Source organism: Saccostrea cucullata, unplaced genomic scaffold, assembly GCF_032062105.1.
Source record: "Saccostrea cucullata isolate Sc308-1 unplaced genomic scaffold, CSIRO_AGI_Scuc_v1 ctg57, whole genome shotgun sequence".
NCBI classification, from domain to species: domain Eukaryota; kingdom Metazoa; phylum Mollusca; class Bivalvia; order Ostreida; family Ostreidae; genus Saccostrea; species Saccostrea cuccullata.
In genome coordinates this window covers 294127-313875 of record NW_026938498.1, presented here as the reverse complement: position 1 = coordinate 313875, position 19749 = coordinate 294127, and the positions used below count along the sequence as shown (strand labels likewise).

At 33.5% G+C, this 19749-nt stretch overlaps 3 protein-coding genes across 3 annotated transcripts; all 3 read right to left on the bottom strand.

Annotated features, from left to right (window-relative positions):
• Positions 1–3359: 3359 nt before the first annotated feature.
• On the bottom strand, positions 3360–5770 carry LOC134250500 (uncharacterized). Its single transcript, XM_062732865.1, has one exon. The coding sequence runs from the start codon at positions 5768–5770 to the stop codon at positions 3719–3721; it is 2052 nt and encodes a 683-aa protein (XP_062588849.1). The 3' UTR covers positions 3360–3718.
• Positions 5771–16400: 10630 nt separating this feature from the next.
• On the bottom strand, positions 16401–17471 carry LOC134250499 (uncharacterized). Its single transcript, XM_062732864.1, has one exon. The coding sequence runs from the start codon at positions 17469–17471 to the stop codon at positions 16401–16403; it is 1071 nt and encodes a 356-aa protein (XP_062588848.1).
• Positions 17472–17820: 349 nt separating this feature from the next.
• Positions 17821–18463, bottom strand: LOC134250498 (uncharacterized). The gene has a single exon (XM_062732862.1). It carries the CDS (start codon positions 18451–18453, stop codon positions 17821–17823), a length of 633 nt encoding a protein of 210 aa, XP_062588846.1. The 5' UTR covers positions 18454–18463.
• Positions 18464–19749: the final 1286 nt, after the last annotated feature.

Below are 19749 nucleotides of genomic sequence, written 5' to 3'. Positions count from 1 at the left end.
AGTTATCAATATTATGTAGTTTTAGGTGACAAGGTCTTCCAACCATCTCTCGGAAATCCCAGGGGTACTAAATGTAATAGCGTTATATTGTTATAAGTTTTTTATTTGTATTCATATGATTTAGAACTTATTCGAAATCTTAAACATAAAAAGAAAACACTTGCTGTGGCCTTCTTCTGACATAAAGATATATCTTTAAGTATTTTCAACTAACAATATCACTTCAATTCATATGTCGACTCTATATATCCAGTGAGCTAAAATTTAAAGATGTTACAGAGTCTGATTGATTGATTACCGTTTAACGTCCCTCTCCAGAATATTTCACTGATATGAAGACGTCACCATTGCCGGTAAAGGGCTGCAAATTTAGGCCTATGCTCGGCACTCAGGGCCATTGAGCAGGGAGGGATCTTATCGTGCCAAACCTGCTGTGACACGGGGCCTCGGTTTATACGGTCTCATCCGAAGGACCGCCCCATTTAGTCGCCTTTTACGACAAGCAAGGGGGTACTGAGGACCTATTCTAACCCGAATCCCCACGGGACTTACAGAGTCTGACAAAAATATGCTAGCTTTTTATATTTGGATATTTTACTAAAACATTTTGTTACTTTACAAGAGGAAAACGTTAATGGTGACTTGAAAACAAAGCTTTAAGATTAACGTAAAGACTTCAACTTCTGAATCGTCAACTTTCCTTACTTATAATGCAATTAACTCATCACTTATATAATGGTTTTTGTCTTTCATTCGATTCGATACGCAAGAGCATACTGCATGTAGGCACACTATAGATTTCCTCTGAGTCTGTCCGTCCGTCTGTCTAGCTGTCCGTCAATCTGTCCAATTTGGTTTTTCACAATTTTCTTTTTAAACGCTTGCAGATATTGAGCTAATTTTTGTTATGGAATTGTATCTTGATGAATTACAAATCAAATTTAAAAATTTTGTTCCGCGTCATTATGTTTTCACGGAGTTGCGTTTAAAGAATAAATAGGGATTACGATCGGGTTCATGATGTCCTAAATTAATGTTCCAAACAAGATTGTATCCTTAAAGAAAAAAGGGGAACACGGTGGAGGACATGTTTTGCTTATACAATACTCTCAAAATGTTTGTTCCCCAGGGCTTAGAGAGATCATAGACATCTGTTTTTTTTAGATAAAAAGTGAACTCATAAATTTACTTCCCTTGTAAGTGCACGTGGTCTTTTGCAATTTTGTGGGTTACAATCATTCTGGTCGTACATGTACTCTGAAGCTGATATTTAAAATGTGCTTGAGTGTTTTGATTGACATTGTTCATGTCGGTTTCGGAGATTAGGTATTCCAACAATCTGTAGGAATTCCCACCGGTACCATGCAATGGTAATTGCGAAAATTACCACATGGATATAGATATTTTTAGTTTTATCCGAAATTTTGCAAAATGTTAAAAATATTATCCTATAAATATACTCATTATATTTTTACGAACTTTACTCAATATACCAGACTCTTAAAATATTTCAAAGATTTCAATAAATCTTTCCTAGAAAAAGACTAAACCATTGCACGTGTAATCTTTTTTTTATTTATTGCTGTTTCAAATTTTAAATCAAACTTTAAAAATATAAACCAGTAGAGCTACAGTCTCTCAGACTTCTGGTTTCTAAAATGATGTAGATGTATTTACAGAATTTTACTTCACAATAGAAAGATTTTCGGTGATTTAAAAAAAAACACCAATGAACAGAACAATGATACTTAATTTTGTTAAGTTTTTTGTGTTTGCTAGTTAATACCAATCTGACTTTCAAGAAGAGGAACTCGTTGAAAGAATGAATATCTTCGGTACCTTTCTATTCATAGTTACCATGGAAAAACATTCAAGTAAAATTCAAAGTAAAACAGAGGCCCGTAGGCCATATCGCTCACCTGAATAACTTGAGCCTTGCTGTTCTTAACCAGATTCCCTTTGTGATACCTGTTGTGACCAAACCCAACCCTCGGGGTCATGATTTTGGACAATTTAAAATCTACGTTTCCTCAGGATGCTTAAACATAAGTTTCAGCTTTTCTTGCCCATTGTTTCTTGAGAAGAAGATATGAAAGTCACCTGAGTTAACTCAGTTAACGCACAAAACATCTATAGGTAAAGGGAAACAAAAATTATGAATTTCATGGTCCCTGAGCCCTGGGGCCTGAGGGGTGGGACCAAAACCACTCAAATTAATACAGTCTTTAAAAATCAGTCAAACTGTTGGCATGATTGTAAACAGGATTGAGTCCTCTACCCTAATTGTGAAATGCATGGCCCCTGGGTCAAGTGTTCTTGTTGAAGGGTGGGGCTCTATTGATTATATAGTGAAAATACATTAATTCTTTAAAACTCTTCTCTCCCCCTGGGTATTAAATAAACTAACCAAGTACAAGGTTGTGTTGAATAAGGCTGTCTCTTCCAAAATTGTGAATTTCATGGCGCCAGGGTCGGGGGTTTGGGTATTAGGACGGGGATCTATTGATTTTAACAAACTGACAAAGTACAAGATTTTAGTACATATTTATGATGAAGAAAGGTGCCTCTTCCAAAATGGTCAATTTCAAGGCCCCTAAGTCTGGGGTACAAATTCATTTGTTGGAAAGTTGTTACAAGACCTTTAAGGCCCTTGGGCCTCTTGCTGAAGATTTTTTCTATATATTTCAATGTAAAACTTAGATCTCCTATTGAGGCCCGGCATCATGATATTTCCACATAAGTTTCAGTTTTTCTGTCCCTTTGATTCTTAAGAAGATTTTATAATGACCCTTCCCTAATTTTGTCTTTTCTTGATTATCAGACGACGGACAATGGATGATCAGTAAAGATCACTCAGGTGTCAGCTAAAAAAATATGAACAGAAAAACTTATCACAGTTAAGTCCACTTTTGTTAAACCAGATCAGAAAAGTAGAGTTTGAAATTTTTCTATTTTTCAAATGATGGTATCTTTCAAGTCATAATTTTAATTAGCCCAGGGACAGTGAATATAAAATTTACATGACAACTTTGTCATGGTATGTCATATCGTCATGCAGGAGAATTAACTGTTGCAGGAAAAGGATATGTACATACATAACCCAATGAATTTCACACTTATATTTTCTCAAAAGTCTGTATCATTGCCCATTTTTTGTCTATCATAAGATGTTCTTGAATGTATACAGTTACATGTAGACAGAAATGGCGTACATGTTGTCTGCATATTTCCAATCTTTTCAGTTAATGTTCTGTGGCATTAGTCCCACAGTAAAAGGAAGAAAGATATTCTTTTGTTAATATTATGTCTTTATTTAAATAAATCATAATACTACATTATAATCATACAAAGTACATTTCTGTATGTAAAATATATTGTATTATTGATCTGTACGTTATGGTATATTGATGAGCCAACTACTTAAAAACCGGTCTAACCGGTCAGCGTTAAAAGAATGATTAAAGGAAGTGGTTATAATAATCATCATAAGAAATAATAGAAAAAATATTCAGTTGATGCAAATATAGAATTCTTTCGTAGTTTTATAGCTTTTGAAGACGTATTCTCAATATATATCATATAAACATATTACATTTTTCCAGTATACTTTAGTTTCAGGGCATATTATCTCCACACAGTTACGTTTTATCTGTGTTTTTGTCGTACAAATACCTCTACAGTTCTTTAAGTTAAGATAGAAACATCAAGAAATCTATCTTTACACCTGTCCATTTCTCTGTAATTGTTGTTTAACACATTTTATTCTAAAGTCTGTAGCTTCTTTTATTCTGTGGAATGGTTCCTGTTTGAGCGACTCTTCATAAGACTGTAAAGCCCCGTGTAAGTCTCCCACAACTTGTTGACAGATTCCTAGTATCTGCCAGGATAGGTCTCTTTCTTGTAAAGGCACATATGTCCCGTCATCATAGATCAGCAGTGTCTGTAGGTCTGTAAGTGACTGTAAACACTGAGATCTATTACCTAGTCTATAGTGAGATAAAACAGACAACATCTCTACTATAACAAACGGTGATACGCTAAAAAATGGCACTCCATCATGTTGACTCACACACTGTTCTAAACATAATTCTTCAATACATGGAGTATTTGTAAATGAAAGCACATGGTGTACCCAGGCTATCTTCATTCTTCGAGACAAAGACCGATTTCCTACAGCTTCATTGTACAATTGCCTATCAACATTTTCATTATACAAAATAAAGGTCTTTGATAGTCTTTCTTTAGTGATATAAGTGGTATGCAGTGTTTTATCAAATCTCCCCGTTCTATAATAATACAATGACAAATATAATAAGACAGACACAGGACCTAATCTTGCTGCCATTCTCAATATGCCACAAATTATTGTATCTAAGTTATAGATGTTTTTATGTGTGTAACATGAGGTACTGTTTGCCATTTTGAAGGCTAAACTAACAAGAGACTGAGCAGTACAGTACTGTAATGTTAACAACTGGTACGGTGTGAGTAAAAACCGAGATAGTGTGTTGATTAATTTTAGATAAAGATAAGACTCCCATATATATTGAGAAGAAAAAGATGATTTGAATATTTCAGTCATGCCACAAATATCTGAATCTGCTATACTTATAATTTCTCCCTCAGCAGCAGATATTTCTAAAGACGGGCTACTGAGAGCTGGTTCTAGAATTGACTTGAGAGTCGGACTCAGAAGTAAACAGGACACACCTATTCTGTAATACTGATAAAGCTGTTGTAAAAGAGATTCACGTGCATCATCAACAATTTTGTTCATGAACATGTTGTTCTGTGGAATAAAAAAGTTTGGAAAATCTTCTCGATAAACACAATGTATGAGATATTTGAAACACTTCCAAAAGCAATCTATTAAATTATCCGGAAACCATTTAATGTGACCTAATTGAATCATCCAGAACATTGTGGTCTTCATGAAATATGAACACAGAAGTGGTTCCACCCTGAAATTGATAACCTCCTTCAGAAATATTTTCAAGATCCCGTAACATAAAAATTGTGTATGATTCATGGAACACACTAGTTGCTCTTCAGCTCGGGAATACGATAATCTCCATTCCAGATCATTATAAGGCGATTCAAATTTACTCCCAATAGGCATACAGTGACATTCATTTTTTAAAATTTTTTCCAACACAAATGCAGAAGGCCAGGTATGTCTCTGGCATCTCTCAATCCAACTTCGTATTAGTTTAGGCCAAGTAAAAGATGCTAGACAACAGGCATCATCGAATTCAATAACTCCAGACGAACTACTACTAGCACAAGGACCATGAATTTTTAATTTTTCTAGGTTGATGCCTTTCTTATGCAAGGCTTGAAAATAATATTCTCTCCACAGACGACTTGACATATACGTACCATCGTTACAGAAAACAATAGAAGATATTGCGATTTCGTGTCGTGGATGCGTCAGGAGGCGTAATCTGACAAATCCTGGCGGTGTATGAGAATCTTCCATTAGCACAAATATATTTTTTGATGTATTATAAAGCTGAGACTGGGCTGTGTCAGTTATTAATTTATAATCACAAAACCAATGCATCTGATCAATGTCAGAAGTTGTCAACCTAAACCCCTCTCTATAACTACCACTCTTAATCATAACATATCCTGTATGAATGGTAACAGTTTTCTCTATCATCTCATAAATGTCCTTTACGTCTCTTCTGATAGCCACTTCTGTCGGTGTCCCTATCTTATGACACAGTCCGACATACAGGACTTCTGATAGACGGGGAATGTGGTTCATTCTTATATGTATCTCTATATAAATAGAGAAAACTGTAGTAATAATGTATTGTTATACATTGCAATACAAATCGAGAGAAGATTTAAATGATAATGTTAAAAAGAAACATACAGGGAAGTAACCTATTTGATACCTGATTTTCTGCAAATGGCGGTCTATCTATACATGTACGTGATAAATTAAATGGAAAAACCCACTCAACCTTCTTTCGTTTCGCAGTGAAAGTTTATGGAACCCCATGTCTGCCTTATGTTAGGTATTTTGTTATTTGCTCTGAGTCTATTATTACATGTAAGCTGTGGTTTCATAAATGTATGCTGTGGATTTATAGTTATATGTTTTGAGTCTATTATTATATGCTGTGGGTTCATGGTTATATGCCGTGGATCTAGTACGTAAATCTATTATTATTATTTGCTGTAGGTTCATAATTCTATGTTAAGGCTCTTTTCTTATATGCTATGGGTTCATACATGTAGTTATATGCTGTGGGTTCATAATTGTATGCTGTGGTACACTTGAATTATATACAAGGGTTCTTATTATAAATTCGCCTAAAACGAAATGGTGATAGATTCATTGTTTTCAATAAACGAGTTTTTTGTTTGATGTTATTAAGGAATAAATGTCTATAATTTTTTATTGCATGATTTGATCAGTTGAGTGGCTTGCTTGATAATTAAATCAAAACACCTTACATTTTAAATCTTAAATTGCGTCAAAGGTTTAAAAATGTGTGTTTTCAATTATTCGAATATAATAAAAGCAAGCTATAGATAAAATCAAGTTTACAATAAATATGGAATCTCTAAAATGGGCCCCCTGATTAAGCATGATTATTTTGTTGCCGAAACACTCTACGTCAAGTTCTTGTTAAAAAAAAAGTGCAAAGCATTGCCATTGAAATTATTTAAAATAATTTCTTCTAGAACGCTTAAAGATCACCTAAGAGCTTCGAATTATCTCTCGGAGCCAAAAATGGTCTTTAAGAAAATATATTATGCAAGATGTTTTGAATGCCTTGAGAGAAATATACATGTATCTGATAAATCATTGAGAGTACGTAGAGAGACCACGTGAGCTTACTGTATTGTATAGACTGTACCGGAGAAATCGATGTGCAAGCTTTGGGCGTTTTTCTAGAGACTACTTACCTTTCCAATTCTTGCATGACGTTACATATATCAGCTATATGAAAAACTTTGCATTTTCTTCTAAAGATATTTTATATTCATATGATTTGTGTGGGTAAACTCATTTTTTTTAAATTCCCAATTGCTTCAAACTGTATTTTTTTTATTCCATGCAGTCACCTGTGTGTAGTCTGTTTTAAGTTTATTGTCCGTAATAGACGAATTTCACATTCCTAAGAGTTATCTCCCGTTGTCGGCGTAACGCTCATTTTCCCCACTTTGTCCTTTGTAAGTTACCTGTTAATATTTTTAAATTTCAAACGTTATAGTACAATTTCGATATGTACCTGTATTGCCAGAGTATAGGGCAACATGAAAAACATAATGGGCATATTCATATAGATTTTATTTTTAGGATACTGACCCATAAAGTTGGTAAGGTTATAGAGGGAAAACAGCGTCTTACGCCGGTTGACCCCAGATTGACCCCGCAAAGGGGAATAACTTTTGTAATGTGAAAGTCGTCTATTATCACTGAAAATGTACACTATCATTATTAAACGTACCAATCAATAATAGTTGCCCTGGTGACAACGAATTGACACGACTTTTTTTAAACTAAAAGAGCCCAAAGTAGGTGTGACCGGCCAGCTGAGATTGATTAGTCCTGCAAGGCACCTGATCCCACCTCTAAAAATCTAGGGTTCCGTGTTTTGTGCTCTCGTTACAGATTTGTATTGTTTATACATTTCTTGAGATCAATAAAGTTTATCATTGAGTCAAATGCTGACTGACGTTTTTCATACCAATTGTTAGTCCATTATTTATTCACTGAATTGAGATGGATTTTCCCCGTTATTTCCTGATCATTACAATCATCACACGACGGGTGTGACCGGTCGGCAGGGGGTACTCTCTCCTCCATGGCACCTGATCCCACTTCTGATGTTTCGGGGGTCTGTGTTTGCTCTGCTCTTATTATGTATTGTTTAATGGACTTTGAGATAAAATACTGTTCGTTATCTTCATATCCTTCCATCAATTTGACGTATCTTCACCTTTTTCATTTAAAAAATATAACGAATAGTATTTTCAGGATTCAGTCCAAAAATAAGTTTTAAAAAACAGCCCCCTTTACTCTAATGTTCTAGTAACTTAAAATCAATCAAAATATATCAATGTAATTTCTGGCAGATTGATGTCAACATGGGGATACAGTCATGAGATTTATGATAGCCAAACAAGGACACCTTTTCTTCTTGCTGCATTCGATCAATCCCTTTTTCTAAAATATCATCCATAAAACATAAAGTGTATTTTGAATATGTTTAACATAGTTATTGGTAATTGTTATCAACTCATAACTACGCAAATAATTGATACAGGAATACCTTCATCTGAGCAATATATTTTTTTCTCTACTTTATGATTGTTAGGGATCAATTAACTGTTTACTTAATATTTTACTGATAGTATATTGGTTTAGATATCGAGCGTGGTGTCTCTTCAAGGAAGCAGGGTTTTGTGTGTTTCTAAATTTGAATGACTAAAAAAATTGATTGAATCGTGACTTGAAGTATCATAAAAACGAATGAAATTGCTTTGTTTTTGTTTGTTTGGTTGTTTTTTTTTTCTTTTTTTTTGAATGAAAGTTATTCTTCATATCTCAAAACATTTTGTCTGGTTTGTGTACATCGCACTTCTATTAATTATTTCCAAGTAATATCGAAGACACGGATAATGTCACCGAAATATACTTTCTTTACCCAAATGTATGTTTTTATAAAAATATAATTAAAAATACCTTTCTAAATTCAACGTCTAGAGCATGTACTGTATGCCCCCTTGTAATACCTACTGTGACTTCTACCTACCCCCGGCGGTCATGTTTTGGACAATTTTGAATCTGTATGCACTGTAGAAAAGTTTAATTAAAGCTACAGTGCTATGTAGAGGACACTTCATATCTCTCTTAAATTTTAATACATCTTTATTATGTTTACCCCAACCAGTAATTAATAGATACATGTATCAGTCAGAGCGTGAAAAATATTTCTTTTTTATTTATTTAATTACTATACTTCATTTTTTATCTTTGTTGACTAACAGTGATTATTCTCAAATGTCCATTTAAACTATACAAGTTGTATTCCAGAGCCAATACAAATCTCTAAAAAAAGAGGTGGGATCAGGTGCCATGGAAGAGAAAACAAGCCTTGTTGTCCGGTCACTCTTGCTCTGTGTTACTTGTCATGATCAACCAGGTTAACAGCAAATCCGTAGATAATTAAGGTTGGAAAAAAGGCCTATCAATTTGAAGACAGCAAAATTAGGATTATTTTTTGAGAGGCTTAAAATAATAAATTATTCATTAATTATTCAATATTAACACTGGAGTGTGTAAACCAAAATGTGGGTCACCATGAGCTTCTTTCATGGCTATATCTAATTTCAGATAACAAGAAACATAGAATGATCAAACCTTGTCAGTTTATGAATTTTGATATGTTAAAAATAAGCCGTAATATACCAAGAAATTCTTTGACAATATAAGGCTATATCTACAAGTAAATGACTATAAAGAACGATCATTCGGATGAGACTTATGAACCGAAATCCCATGTCGCAGTTGAGTTAGTGGCACAATTCTCTGATTGACAATGTTACTGTCGTTTTCGGAGATTTGGTTTTCCTCCAATCTGTTGGAATTCCTACCGGTACCAATGGTTATTTAGGAAAATTACCCTATTGATGTAGATATTTTAGTTTTATCCCAAAAGTTGCAAAATGTTAAAAATTATACTCTGTAAATATACTCCTGATAATTTTAAAAGCTTTATTCAACACGTTCAATACACCAGACTCTCAAACTATGTCAAAGATTTCAATAAATCTTTCCAAGAAAAGGACAAAACCAATAATATTTTTTTTATTTATTGCTGTTGCAAGTTTTTCTATAAACCCGTAGAGCAACAGTCTCGTCAGAATGCGGATTTCTTAAGTAATACATATGTATGTACAAATTTTACTTCACAATAATTGCAGTGTTTGGTTCTAATTTTATATAACCGGAAATGGTAGTTATTGTAAACATGTACCATGTGCACAGAACGAAGTCTGGGGAAAGACATCTTCGCTATCCAAGGGTTTCTGATACGCTACTCTCCTCATAAACCCTTGGCCTACGGTGTTCATAAAAATAGGGATTTTTTTCCAGAGTTCTGATTGGATTTCAGTACACCCAGGTCGACCAATCAGCAATTGTTTTTTGTAAATGACGATATTTGCGTTCGGGATACATCTTTACTCTTCAATCTCGGAAATGAAAAACACGAGTAAACAACGATCCGAAAGATAACATTCAATTCTATGAATAGCCATGGTGTGATCCAATATCTTCTAAATATGTGATTAAGAATCTATATTGAAGCTTGAGATTTGTTTTATAAATAATGAATAAACATAACTCAATTATTGCTTCTTAATTATTCTTGAAAAAACTTTGATTTAATTTTTTTTTAACACGTGTCTTTATTTCTGGCGATGACGCAATCTGTGCGTACCTGATAGATTCGAGATCACGTGACGGAAAACAATCCCGTCTTTTGACTTCACCGTATGCCAAGGGTTTATGAGAAGAGGAGCGTATCAGAAACCCTTGGCTAGCGAAGATGGGGGAAAGAATGTTTCCACTTTAGCATAGTGCCGTGGCCCCTTTTTCGGACCCCTCTAACTTTATCTAATTAACTCAAATTTTAATTATTTTACACCTAACTCATACTTTGTTATCTTTGTAGTATATTACTTGCAAAAAATCACACTGAAAACTGCGTCTTAGTTTTATAAATGGTAATTTAAAAAGCCATATACTTCGTGTTAATTCCGGAATGTTGCGCTTGTCCGAGTTGGGTTTAAATTGTGTCACATTAATATTCAGTGTAGGCGGGGCATTTCATCGATCGATTGAAAACATGTAATATTAAGCCAGTTATAATGGCTTTTGGAATTTTATACAAAATACAAACTGTATACAGAAAAATAAACACAAAGAATTTTTCAAGGATTACGACATTTTTTTTTTTACGAAAGATGGTACTGGGGGAGGATCTTTGAGATGTATATGATCCCTATAAATCCAGATCCCCCATCTTGTGGTCGTTTCTCGGTGGAAATTTAACACTAAATTAAATAATCTGAGCCTACCTGTATATGAAATCGGGGAAAATCATATTTAAGCAAAACTTCTATATTTTTTAAAAGGTTAGTGCCGTATTGCAGTTTTAACCCCCCCCCTTTCTCTCTCTATTCGTACTTTTTAAAGTACAGTAAATACCCCGTACTTCTCACAAATAATGGTGTACGGATTATTTTTTTGTGATGCTGCATATGGTGATATTTTATCACTAAAACAATTTTATTAATTGTATGTGCGATTTTTTTTTTGTTTTTGGTTTTTTTTGGGGGGTGGGGTACCAGTAAGAATTCCATGCCAGTGTTAAACAATCTACATATTCTACCCCGTGTCCTAATATTTTTTTACAATCAAAAACACTTTGAGGAATGATGCTAATTCGAAGATGGGAGCTAAATCTTTGAAACTCGTTGAGCCTCTAAACGTGCCCCTTAAATCCAAGGACTAAAAATAAAATATTGTTACATTTTTTTCCAATTTATTATTCCAGCACCCTATTAAAACACTTGACAAAAAAGAAATAATTCTATGTTGATTGAATGAAAATGTACATGTAAACGGTCTAAGTTGGACGTTTTTCGACGGAATCTACAACCACGTGGTTTATCGATTTTTTGTATTCACAATGTTATATACCTGAGTCTACAAATCACGTGGTAAATTGGAATATTAAACAGGTCACAATGAGGTCAATGACATGTAAATACCCGTAAACAGTGAAGAAAACTGTCGGTGTTTTGTACCTTTTTTCAAAAAGTTTACCCCGAGCACAGGCTTGCCCAAAATTCTCCCTTAAATATGTTGAATTTCCAAAAGTTCTACACCGTCTGTCCTTTTGAGAAATTTGGGCAAGCATGCGCTCACTATGTATTTCAGCTCTAGAAATCGGAATAACTTTGAATAACAATGGAGATTCGTGATTTGCATTACCCCTCTTACAAAACACAGTCTCGTTCTTCAATATTACTCACTCTTAATTTCTGTAATTTTGCAAAGTTGCAATCTAGACCTTGAAGAATTGTTTTATTACTTTCATTAGGCTACTTTCTATACCTTAGTTTTGCGTAATTTATCGGGGGCCACGTGAAGTACACTAAGTGCAATCATTCTTTACTAGCAAGTCCAAGTATAAGCTTTTAAGAAAGATGCTTGAAGGGTAAAAAGAAGCAGCAAGGTATCAATATAATCAAAGTTGACGAAAATGATATTTGTGCAGACTTTAGAGGAGACAACTCTTTCCTGACCTTGTTCATTAAATGTCATTTTTCTTTGTTATTTTTTTTTTTTTTTATTAGTGCCGAAAGGGTACCTAATTCCTTATTATTTCAAAAATAATACCACTGAAAATACTCCATAAAATATTAACATATTTTTGTTAACTTTTTACATCAATTTTTTTTTTCCATTTTTTGGATATTGATTACATTTGAAAGATTATAAGAAAAAATGTTTTCTTACATAAAATATTTGACCCAGGATATTTATCTGTATACCTTTATAAATGCAAGTTGTTCTTAAAGATGGCAGAAAATAAATTAGAAACTTTTAAAGAAAATATTGAACTAGAAACATACATTTTTCAACTTTCGCCCAAAATTTGGTAAATTGTTCAATCATGAAATTGTAAGATCGTCGAATATTTCTTCTTTACTAAGAAAGGCTTCAGAATAATACTTCACTCTCTGGGGGAAAAGTTTGTTTGAGTTATTTATCCTTAAGTGATTTATCGTCTTAAGGTTCGCTTCTTTTTGTGGCTAGTTTTATAGCAATCTCACTAAAACTAAAGGAGAGGGACTCGTTAAGAGAATCTCTCAGAACATTTCTATTCATAGTTACCATGGAAAACCATTCATCAAAATAAAAAAGAGCCCATAATGGCCAAATAGCTCAGCTGAATAACTTTAGCCACGCTGTTCATAACAGCCCCCTTGTAATACCTATTGTGACTTCTACCTACCACCGGGGGTCATGATTTGGACAATTTAGAATCTACATTACCCTAGAATGTTTCCACACAAGATTAAGTTTTTTCTAACTATAGGCCATTGGTTCTTGGGAAGAAGATTTTTAAAGATTTTCTATATATTTCAATGTAAAACTTGGATTCCCTATCGTGGCCCCGCTCTACTCCTGGGGATCATGATTTGTACAATTTTAGAATCTACACTGCCCCAATATACTTCAACATACATGTAAGTTTCATTTTCTTCTTCTGGCACAGTGGTTCTTGAAAAGATTTTTTAATGATCCCAGCCAATTTTTGTCTTTTCTTGATTATCGGACGACAGGCAACGGATGTTTAGAAAAGCTGATCGAAAAAATTTCTAACAGAAAGACATTTTACTGTTAGGCCCACTTTTATAAAGTTAAAAAAATATTCTAAATGATTGTACTTTTCAAGTTGTAAATTTTGATTTTACCAGGAGCGGTAAATACAAATAAATTTACAGAATGTGACAACTTAACATTTCGTCACTATTATTAAATTGCAATTAAAACCAACAAACAAAAGTTAAGGAGAAACGAACATGCACATATATAGCCAAATTTGAATTCAATCTTTTTTTATTTATTTGTTTATTTTCATAACAAATACACTAATATACAGAACCTTTCACTCATCCTCGTACATGTTGGAAAAGAAGACCAATAGAATATTTACAATAATTATTCAAGAACATTTTCAAAAATTAGACACATTAAATAGACATTTCCAATTGGACCATTTATTTTATTAAGAGTATTTTCTGACAGTTTTTCTTCTAAAGTATATATAGTAATTATATAAAACTCTCAAAATATCTTTAAAACAATACAAGATTTGTTTTTAGATTGCTGAAATAATTAAGTACTACTTCACTAACAGAATAATCAAGTTTATAGCTTCATGATCTTTTTTTTTTTTTTACCTTAAATAACAGTCTTTACATCAAATTCAATTCTTTTACCAGACTTCTGATAAATCCAATCTGACAATGTTAGCCAAATCATAAAAACACATGGACAGTAAAAATAATTGTTTAATTGTTTCTGGTTCTTGTTCACATAATGAACAAAGTGGAGAATCTTTAATTTTAAACAAGTGTAAGTATTTATTTGTACCTGAAATTCTATGAATAATTCTATAACTGAACCATATCAGTGCTGAATCTTTAGTTAAGTATTTAAAGTTTGTATAAATATGCCTCCAATTAAAATCAGATTTCAACTTTAAGTCAATAGCCCATTTATTTTCACAAATAGGTTTGTGCTGTATTTCAGACATTAAATGATTATAAATGATTCTGGATCTTTTTTTTCTGACAAAGTATTTCTAAAAATGCAGATGGTTTACAATAAGTAGTTTTTGACAATTGTTTGACATTTGGCCATGAATATAAAAACTGCTTGTTTTAGTCCCTCATAAGTAGTGAATGGAAACTTCTGCCTTCTGTATCAAATGTGCTACATGGAACCCTTTTTCATACAATGTTTTTATAAAATACACATTTATTTTGAATCTTCATCTTATTATTATACCACAATGGTTTTAACAATATATCTACATCATGAAAATTAAAACTTTCTAAAAATTCAGCAGAATAAAGCAAAGCTTTTTTTTCCAAAAAAAAGTTTTGTATGATTTTTGCCCTTTGTTTAAAATATTCAGATCCAACCTGACAAAGTTTATTAATATTACAACCAGAAATTTCAGAAAAAAATGTTTATTCAGTTATTTGTAAATATTCTTCTATTCCATGATAATTTTAGGGATTTAATTACTGTTTCTATATTAGTCATTCTACATCCACCTCTCTCAAAATCCAACTCTAACTTTTCTTGAGATATTTTGTCAATTTTATTTCCCCATATGAATTTACACAGAGTTTTTCGATGTTGCTGTGTCCACTGCACGCTTGGTTTCGGTAGGAAATAAATAAATGTGTAAACTTTGATAAAAGCAAACTTTAAACAACCGTTATTTTTCCTAAAGATGAAATATTCCTTTTTGACCAATGATTTATTTCTTTATTAATAATTTTAAACTTATTGTCAAAATTAGGCTCTTCCATCTTTTCAAGATTTGCAGTGTATGTTATACCTAAACCATGAAATGGTTCAGTTGTCCATTTTAATCCTGTTTCACTACATAAAATATTTTCTGTTTTAATTTTAGATCTTATCCATACTCCCTTTTTTAAACATTAGGCTTTAGTCCGGAGAATTTTGAGAATTGATTGATTGATTGATTGTATACTGTTTAACGTCCCTCTCCAGAATATTTCGCTGATATGGAGACGTCACCATTGTCGTTGAAGGGCTGCAAATTTAGGCCTATGCTCGGCACTCAGGGCCATTGAGCAGGGAGGGATCTTTATCGTGCCACACATGCTGTGACACGGGGCCTCGGTTTATACGGTCTCATCCGAAAAACCGCCCCATTTAGTCGCCTTTTACGACAAGCAAGGGGGTACTGAGGACCTATTCTAACCCGGATCCCCACGGGGTTTGAGAATTGAAAAAGAAGATCGAGTGCACTTTGTAAACTCTTTTCTGATCCATCAAAAAAAAGGAATTTGTCATCTGCATATTGTAGTAAACAAACTTTTTCCTTCCCTATTTTAATGCCTTTGATATTTTTTTTTGTCGTATCATATGAATTAAATTCAGTGTTTTCTTAAAAGTCTGAATCACTGCCCATTTTTGTCTATCATCAACTATTTTTCAATGTATCAGTCAGATAGGTATGGCATACATGTTATCTGCACATTTAAATTTCCAATCTTTCAGATAATGTTTTGTGGTCTGAGTCCCACATTAAAGATAAATTGATTGTATATATATGTTGTTTAACGTCCCTCTCGAGAATTGTTCACTCATATGGAGACGCGCCTACATTTAAAGAAAGAAAACATTCTTTTATTAATATTTATGTCTTAATTTAATCATACAAAGTACATTTCTGTATGTATAATATTGTATTTTTGATCTGTAGGTCATGGTACATTGATGGAAGAGCAAATTAAGAATTCTTTCATATATACAGGTCAGCGTTAACAAAATGAATAAAGTAAGTGGTAAAAATAGTCATAAATAATAATGAAAAAAAAAATTCAGTTGGTGTGAAATTTTTGAGCAGTTTCAAAGTTTTTTTTAAAGACGTATTCCCAATATTTATACATAATTTTATATTATAGAATTCCAGTCTACTTTTATTTGAGGGCACGTTATTTTCATACAGATACGTTTTATCTGTGCCCTTAACAATTTTATAAAGCAAATGCCACTTCCTGGTCTACAACTCTTTAAATTAAGACATATCTCTTCACATGTGTATATTTTCCTGTAGTTGTTGTTTAACACATTCTATTCTAAACACTGTGGCTTCTTTTATTTTGTGATCTGGTATCTGTCTGAGCGACTCTTCATAAGACCGTAACGCCCCGTGTAAGTCTCCAACAATATGCTGCGAGATCCCTAGTATCTGCCAGCATATGTCTTTGAAGGAACATGTTAAAGGAACATATGTCCAATCATCATAAAGCAGCAATGTCTGTAGGTCTGTCAGTGACTGTAAACACTGAGTTCTATTGCCTAGTCTGTAGTGAGATAACACTGACAACATCTCTACCATTACAAACGGTGACACAATTAAGAATGCCTCTCCACTTTGTTGACTCACATACTGTTCTAAACACAATTCTTCAATAAAGGGGATATTTTGAACTAACAACACATCATCCACCCAGGCTATATTCATTCTTCGAGACAAAGGCAGATTACCTCCAGTTTCATTATACATTTCCCTATTAACAATTTCATAATACATAATAAAGGCCTGCGATAGTCTTTTTTTAGTGCTATAAGTGATGTGTAGTGTTTTCTCGAATCTCCCTGTTCTATAGTAATACAATGATAGATATAATAAGTGAGACACAGAACCTAATCTTGCAGCCATTTTCAACATGCCACAAATTATTGTATCTAAGTTATAGCTATTTTTATGTGTGCAACATGAAGTACTGTTCACGATTATAAAAGCTAAACGAACGAGTGTCTCAGCAGTACAGTACTGTAATGTTAACAACTGGTGTGGTGAGAGTAATGACTGGGATAGAGTGTTAATTGATTTTAGATAAAGATAAGAGTCCACTATGTCTCGTGCACATTGAACTGTTTTAGATAATTCATTGAAGCTACACATATCTAAATCTGCAACGCTCATAAATTCTCCCTCAGCAGCAGGTATTTCTAAAGACGGGCTACTGAGGGCTGGTTCTAGTATTGATCTGAGAGTCGGACTCAGCAGTAAACAGGACACGCCCATTCTGTAATACTGATAAAGCTGTTGTAAATGGGATTCACGTGCATTATCAACTACTTTGCTTGTAAACATGTTGTTCTGTGGAATAAAAAAGTTTGGAAAATCTTCTCGATAAACACAATTTATGAGATATTTGAAGCTCCTCCAAAAGCAATCTAGTAATTTGTTTGGGAACCATTTAATGTGGCCGAATTGAATCATCCAGAACATTATGGTCTTCATGAAATAGGAACACAGAAGTTCCTTCCTAAAATTGATAACCTCCTTCAGAAATATTTTCAAGAGTCCGTAACATAAAAATTGTGTATGATTCATGGTACACACTAATTGTTGCTCGGCTTGGGAAAATGATAATCTCCATTCCAGTTCGTTATAAGGTGATTCAACTTTACTTCCTATAGGCACACAGTGACATTCATTTTTAAGGATTTTTTTCTAACGCAGTTGCAGACGGCCAGGTGTGCCGCTGGCATCTGTCAACCCAACTTCCTAACAGCTTAGGCCAGGGAAAAGAGGCGAAACACAAAACTTCGTCGAATTCAAATGCTGTATTGAAACCACTACTACAAGGACCATGAATTTTTGAAAACTTGTTGTTGAAACCTTTCTTATGCAGGGATTGAAAAAAGGATTCTCTCCACAGACGACTAGATATATAGACATCGTCACTACAGGGAACAAGACAAGATGTCATGAATGTTTGTCGCGATGGTGTCAGGAGGCGTAATCTGACAAATCCTGGCGGTGTATCAGAATCTTCCATCAGCACAAATATATATTTTGATGAATTATAAAGCCGAGACTGGGATATGTCAGTGATTAATTTATGATTACTAAACCAGAACATTCGATCTACGTCAGATGATCTCAACCTAAATCCCTCTCTATTACTACCACTCAACATCACAGCACTTTTTCTATGATTGAAAAAAGGTTTCTTTATCATTTCATCCATGTCCATCACGTCCCTTCTGATGGCCACTTCTGTCGGTGTCCCTATCTTACGACACAGACCAACATACAGGACCTCTGATAAACGGGGAACGTTGTCCATTCTTATATGTATTTCTATAAATAGAGAAAAACTATAGTGATATTGTATTACTATATTACGAGTACATGTTAATGATAGTGTTAAAGAAACTAGTACCTGATTTCCTACAAATGGTGGTCTACACATGTACGTGAAAAATAAAAAGGAAATTTAGAAAAGGAAAAGGAAAGCACATAAAAAGGAAAATCCCAGCCCACCTACTTTCGTTTCGAAGTGTAATGCATGCGCGGATCTACAGTTATAACATGATTTTGACGTTAACCTTTTGTTTTTCTTGTCCATTATTTTGCTTAGTGTTGAGCTAACTCCCCTAACAATCCATTAAGTCCCCTGTAAGTGTCCATTCTTTTTGGAAAACTGTCCATTCTTTTTAACTATGTTTTTATATTTATTTTCATACCTATATATTGTGTGTTCATCTTGACCTTGTAGGGCTAAAAAAGGCTTTGTCTGTTGCCCAATCTCATTCACTCATATGTGAATAAAATTTTGTATAAATAAAAAGGGGGGTATGAATTTCGTTTTCAAAATCACATTTGTTAAATATAAAGCCAAGGATATCCATTGATTGTCTTTCCATACAAGATTTTTCTGAGGGGATAATTCGCGGTACGTAGATCTAGTGGTTAAAAATACACTCGTTTGCGATTTACCTAGTTTTTCGGGTGATTACCCCTTTTCTTGAGTGTAATTAACCAATAACGATCTTTATAACGCCCATGGAAATAGAATTATCATCGATACAATTAATATATTAAAAATACGTTTTCTTGTTGCATAATATAAATGTACACAGGCAATTATACGCCATAAAAGATATATTTGAAAGTATTTATGAACGATCGAAACTAACAAGGTGGTCGAAATAACACCACCCTACCCTATATGTATATTACACCAAGTAAAAGTGACCTTTACCCCCCCCCCCCCTAAAGAAAAAAGGGACCCCTCCTCGTAAACATTAAACGTAAAAATTAAAAGGAATGTCCGGCCACATTTAGTGCAGTAAGAACAGCATGTTAACAATTCTTCAAATGGCTTATTAATAATTTGATAAACTTTAAGTCAGTATGATAAGGATACACTAAATATGCATAACTGAGTGCATGTTGTGCATATATAATTTATACTTTTGTAGAAAAATGCTTTTGATATGCTCCTAAGAAATGCGCAGCTACAGAATTCAGGCTGAGCCTTAACCCCCCCCCCCCCCCCAAAAAAAAAAGTATGCAAGATGTGCATTAATGTTCTCCCTAAAACCATTTGTTTAGAAAATGTCTAAATATTGCACTTTTA

Coding starts and splice junctions, on each gene's coding strand:
- LOC134250500 (XM_062732865.1), bottom strand. CDS start 5,770: ATGAACCACATTCCCCGTCTATCAGAAGTCCTGTATGTCGGACTGTGT.
- LOC134250499 (XM_062732864.1), bottom strand. CDS start 17,471: ATGTTTACAAGCAAAGTAGTTGATAATGCACGTGAATCCCATTTACAA.
- LOC134250498 (XM_062732862.1), bottom strand. CDS start 18,453: ATGGACAACGTTCCCCGTTTATCAGAGGTCCTGTATGTTGGTCTGTGT.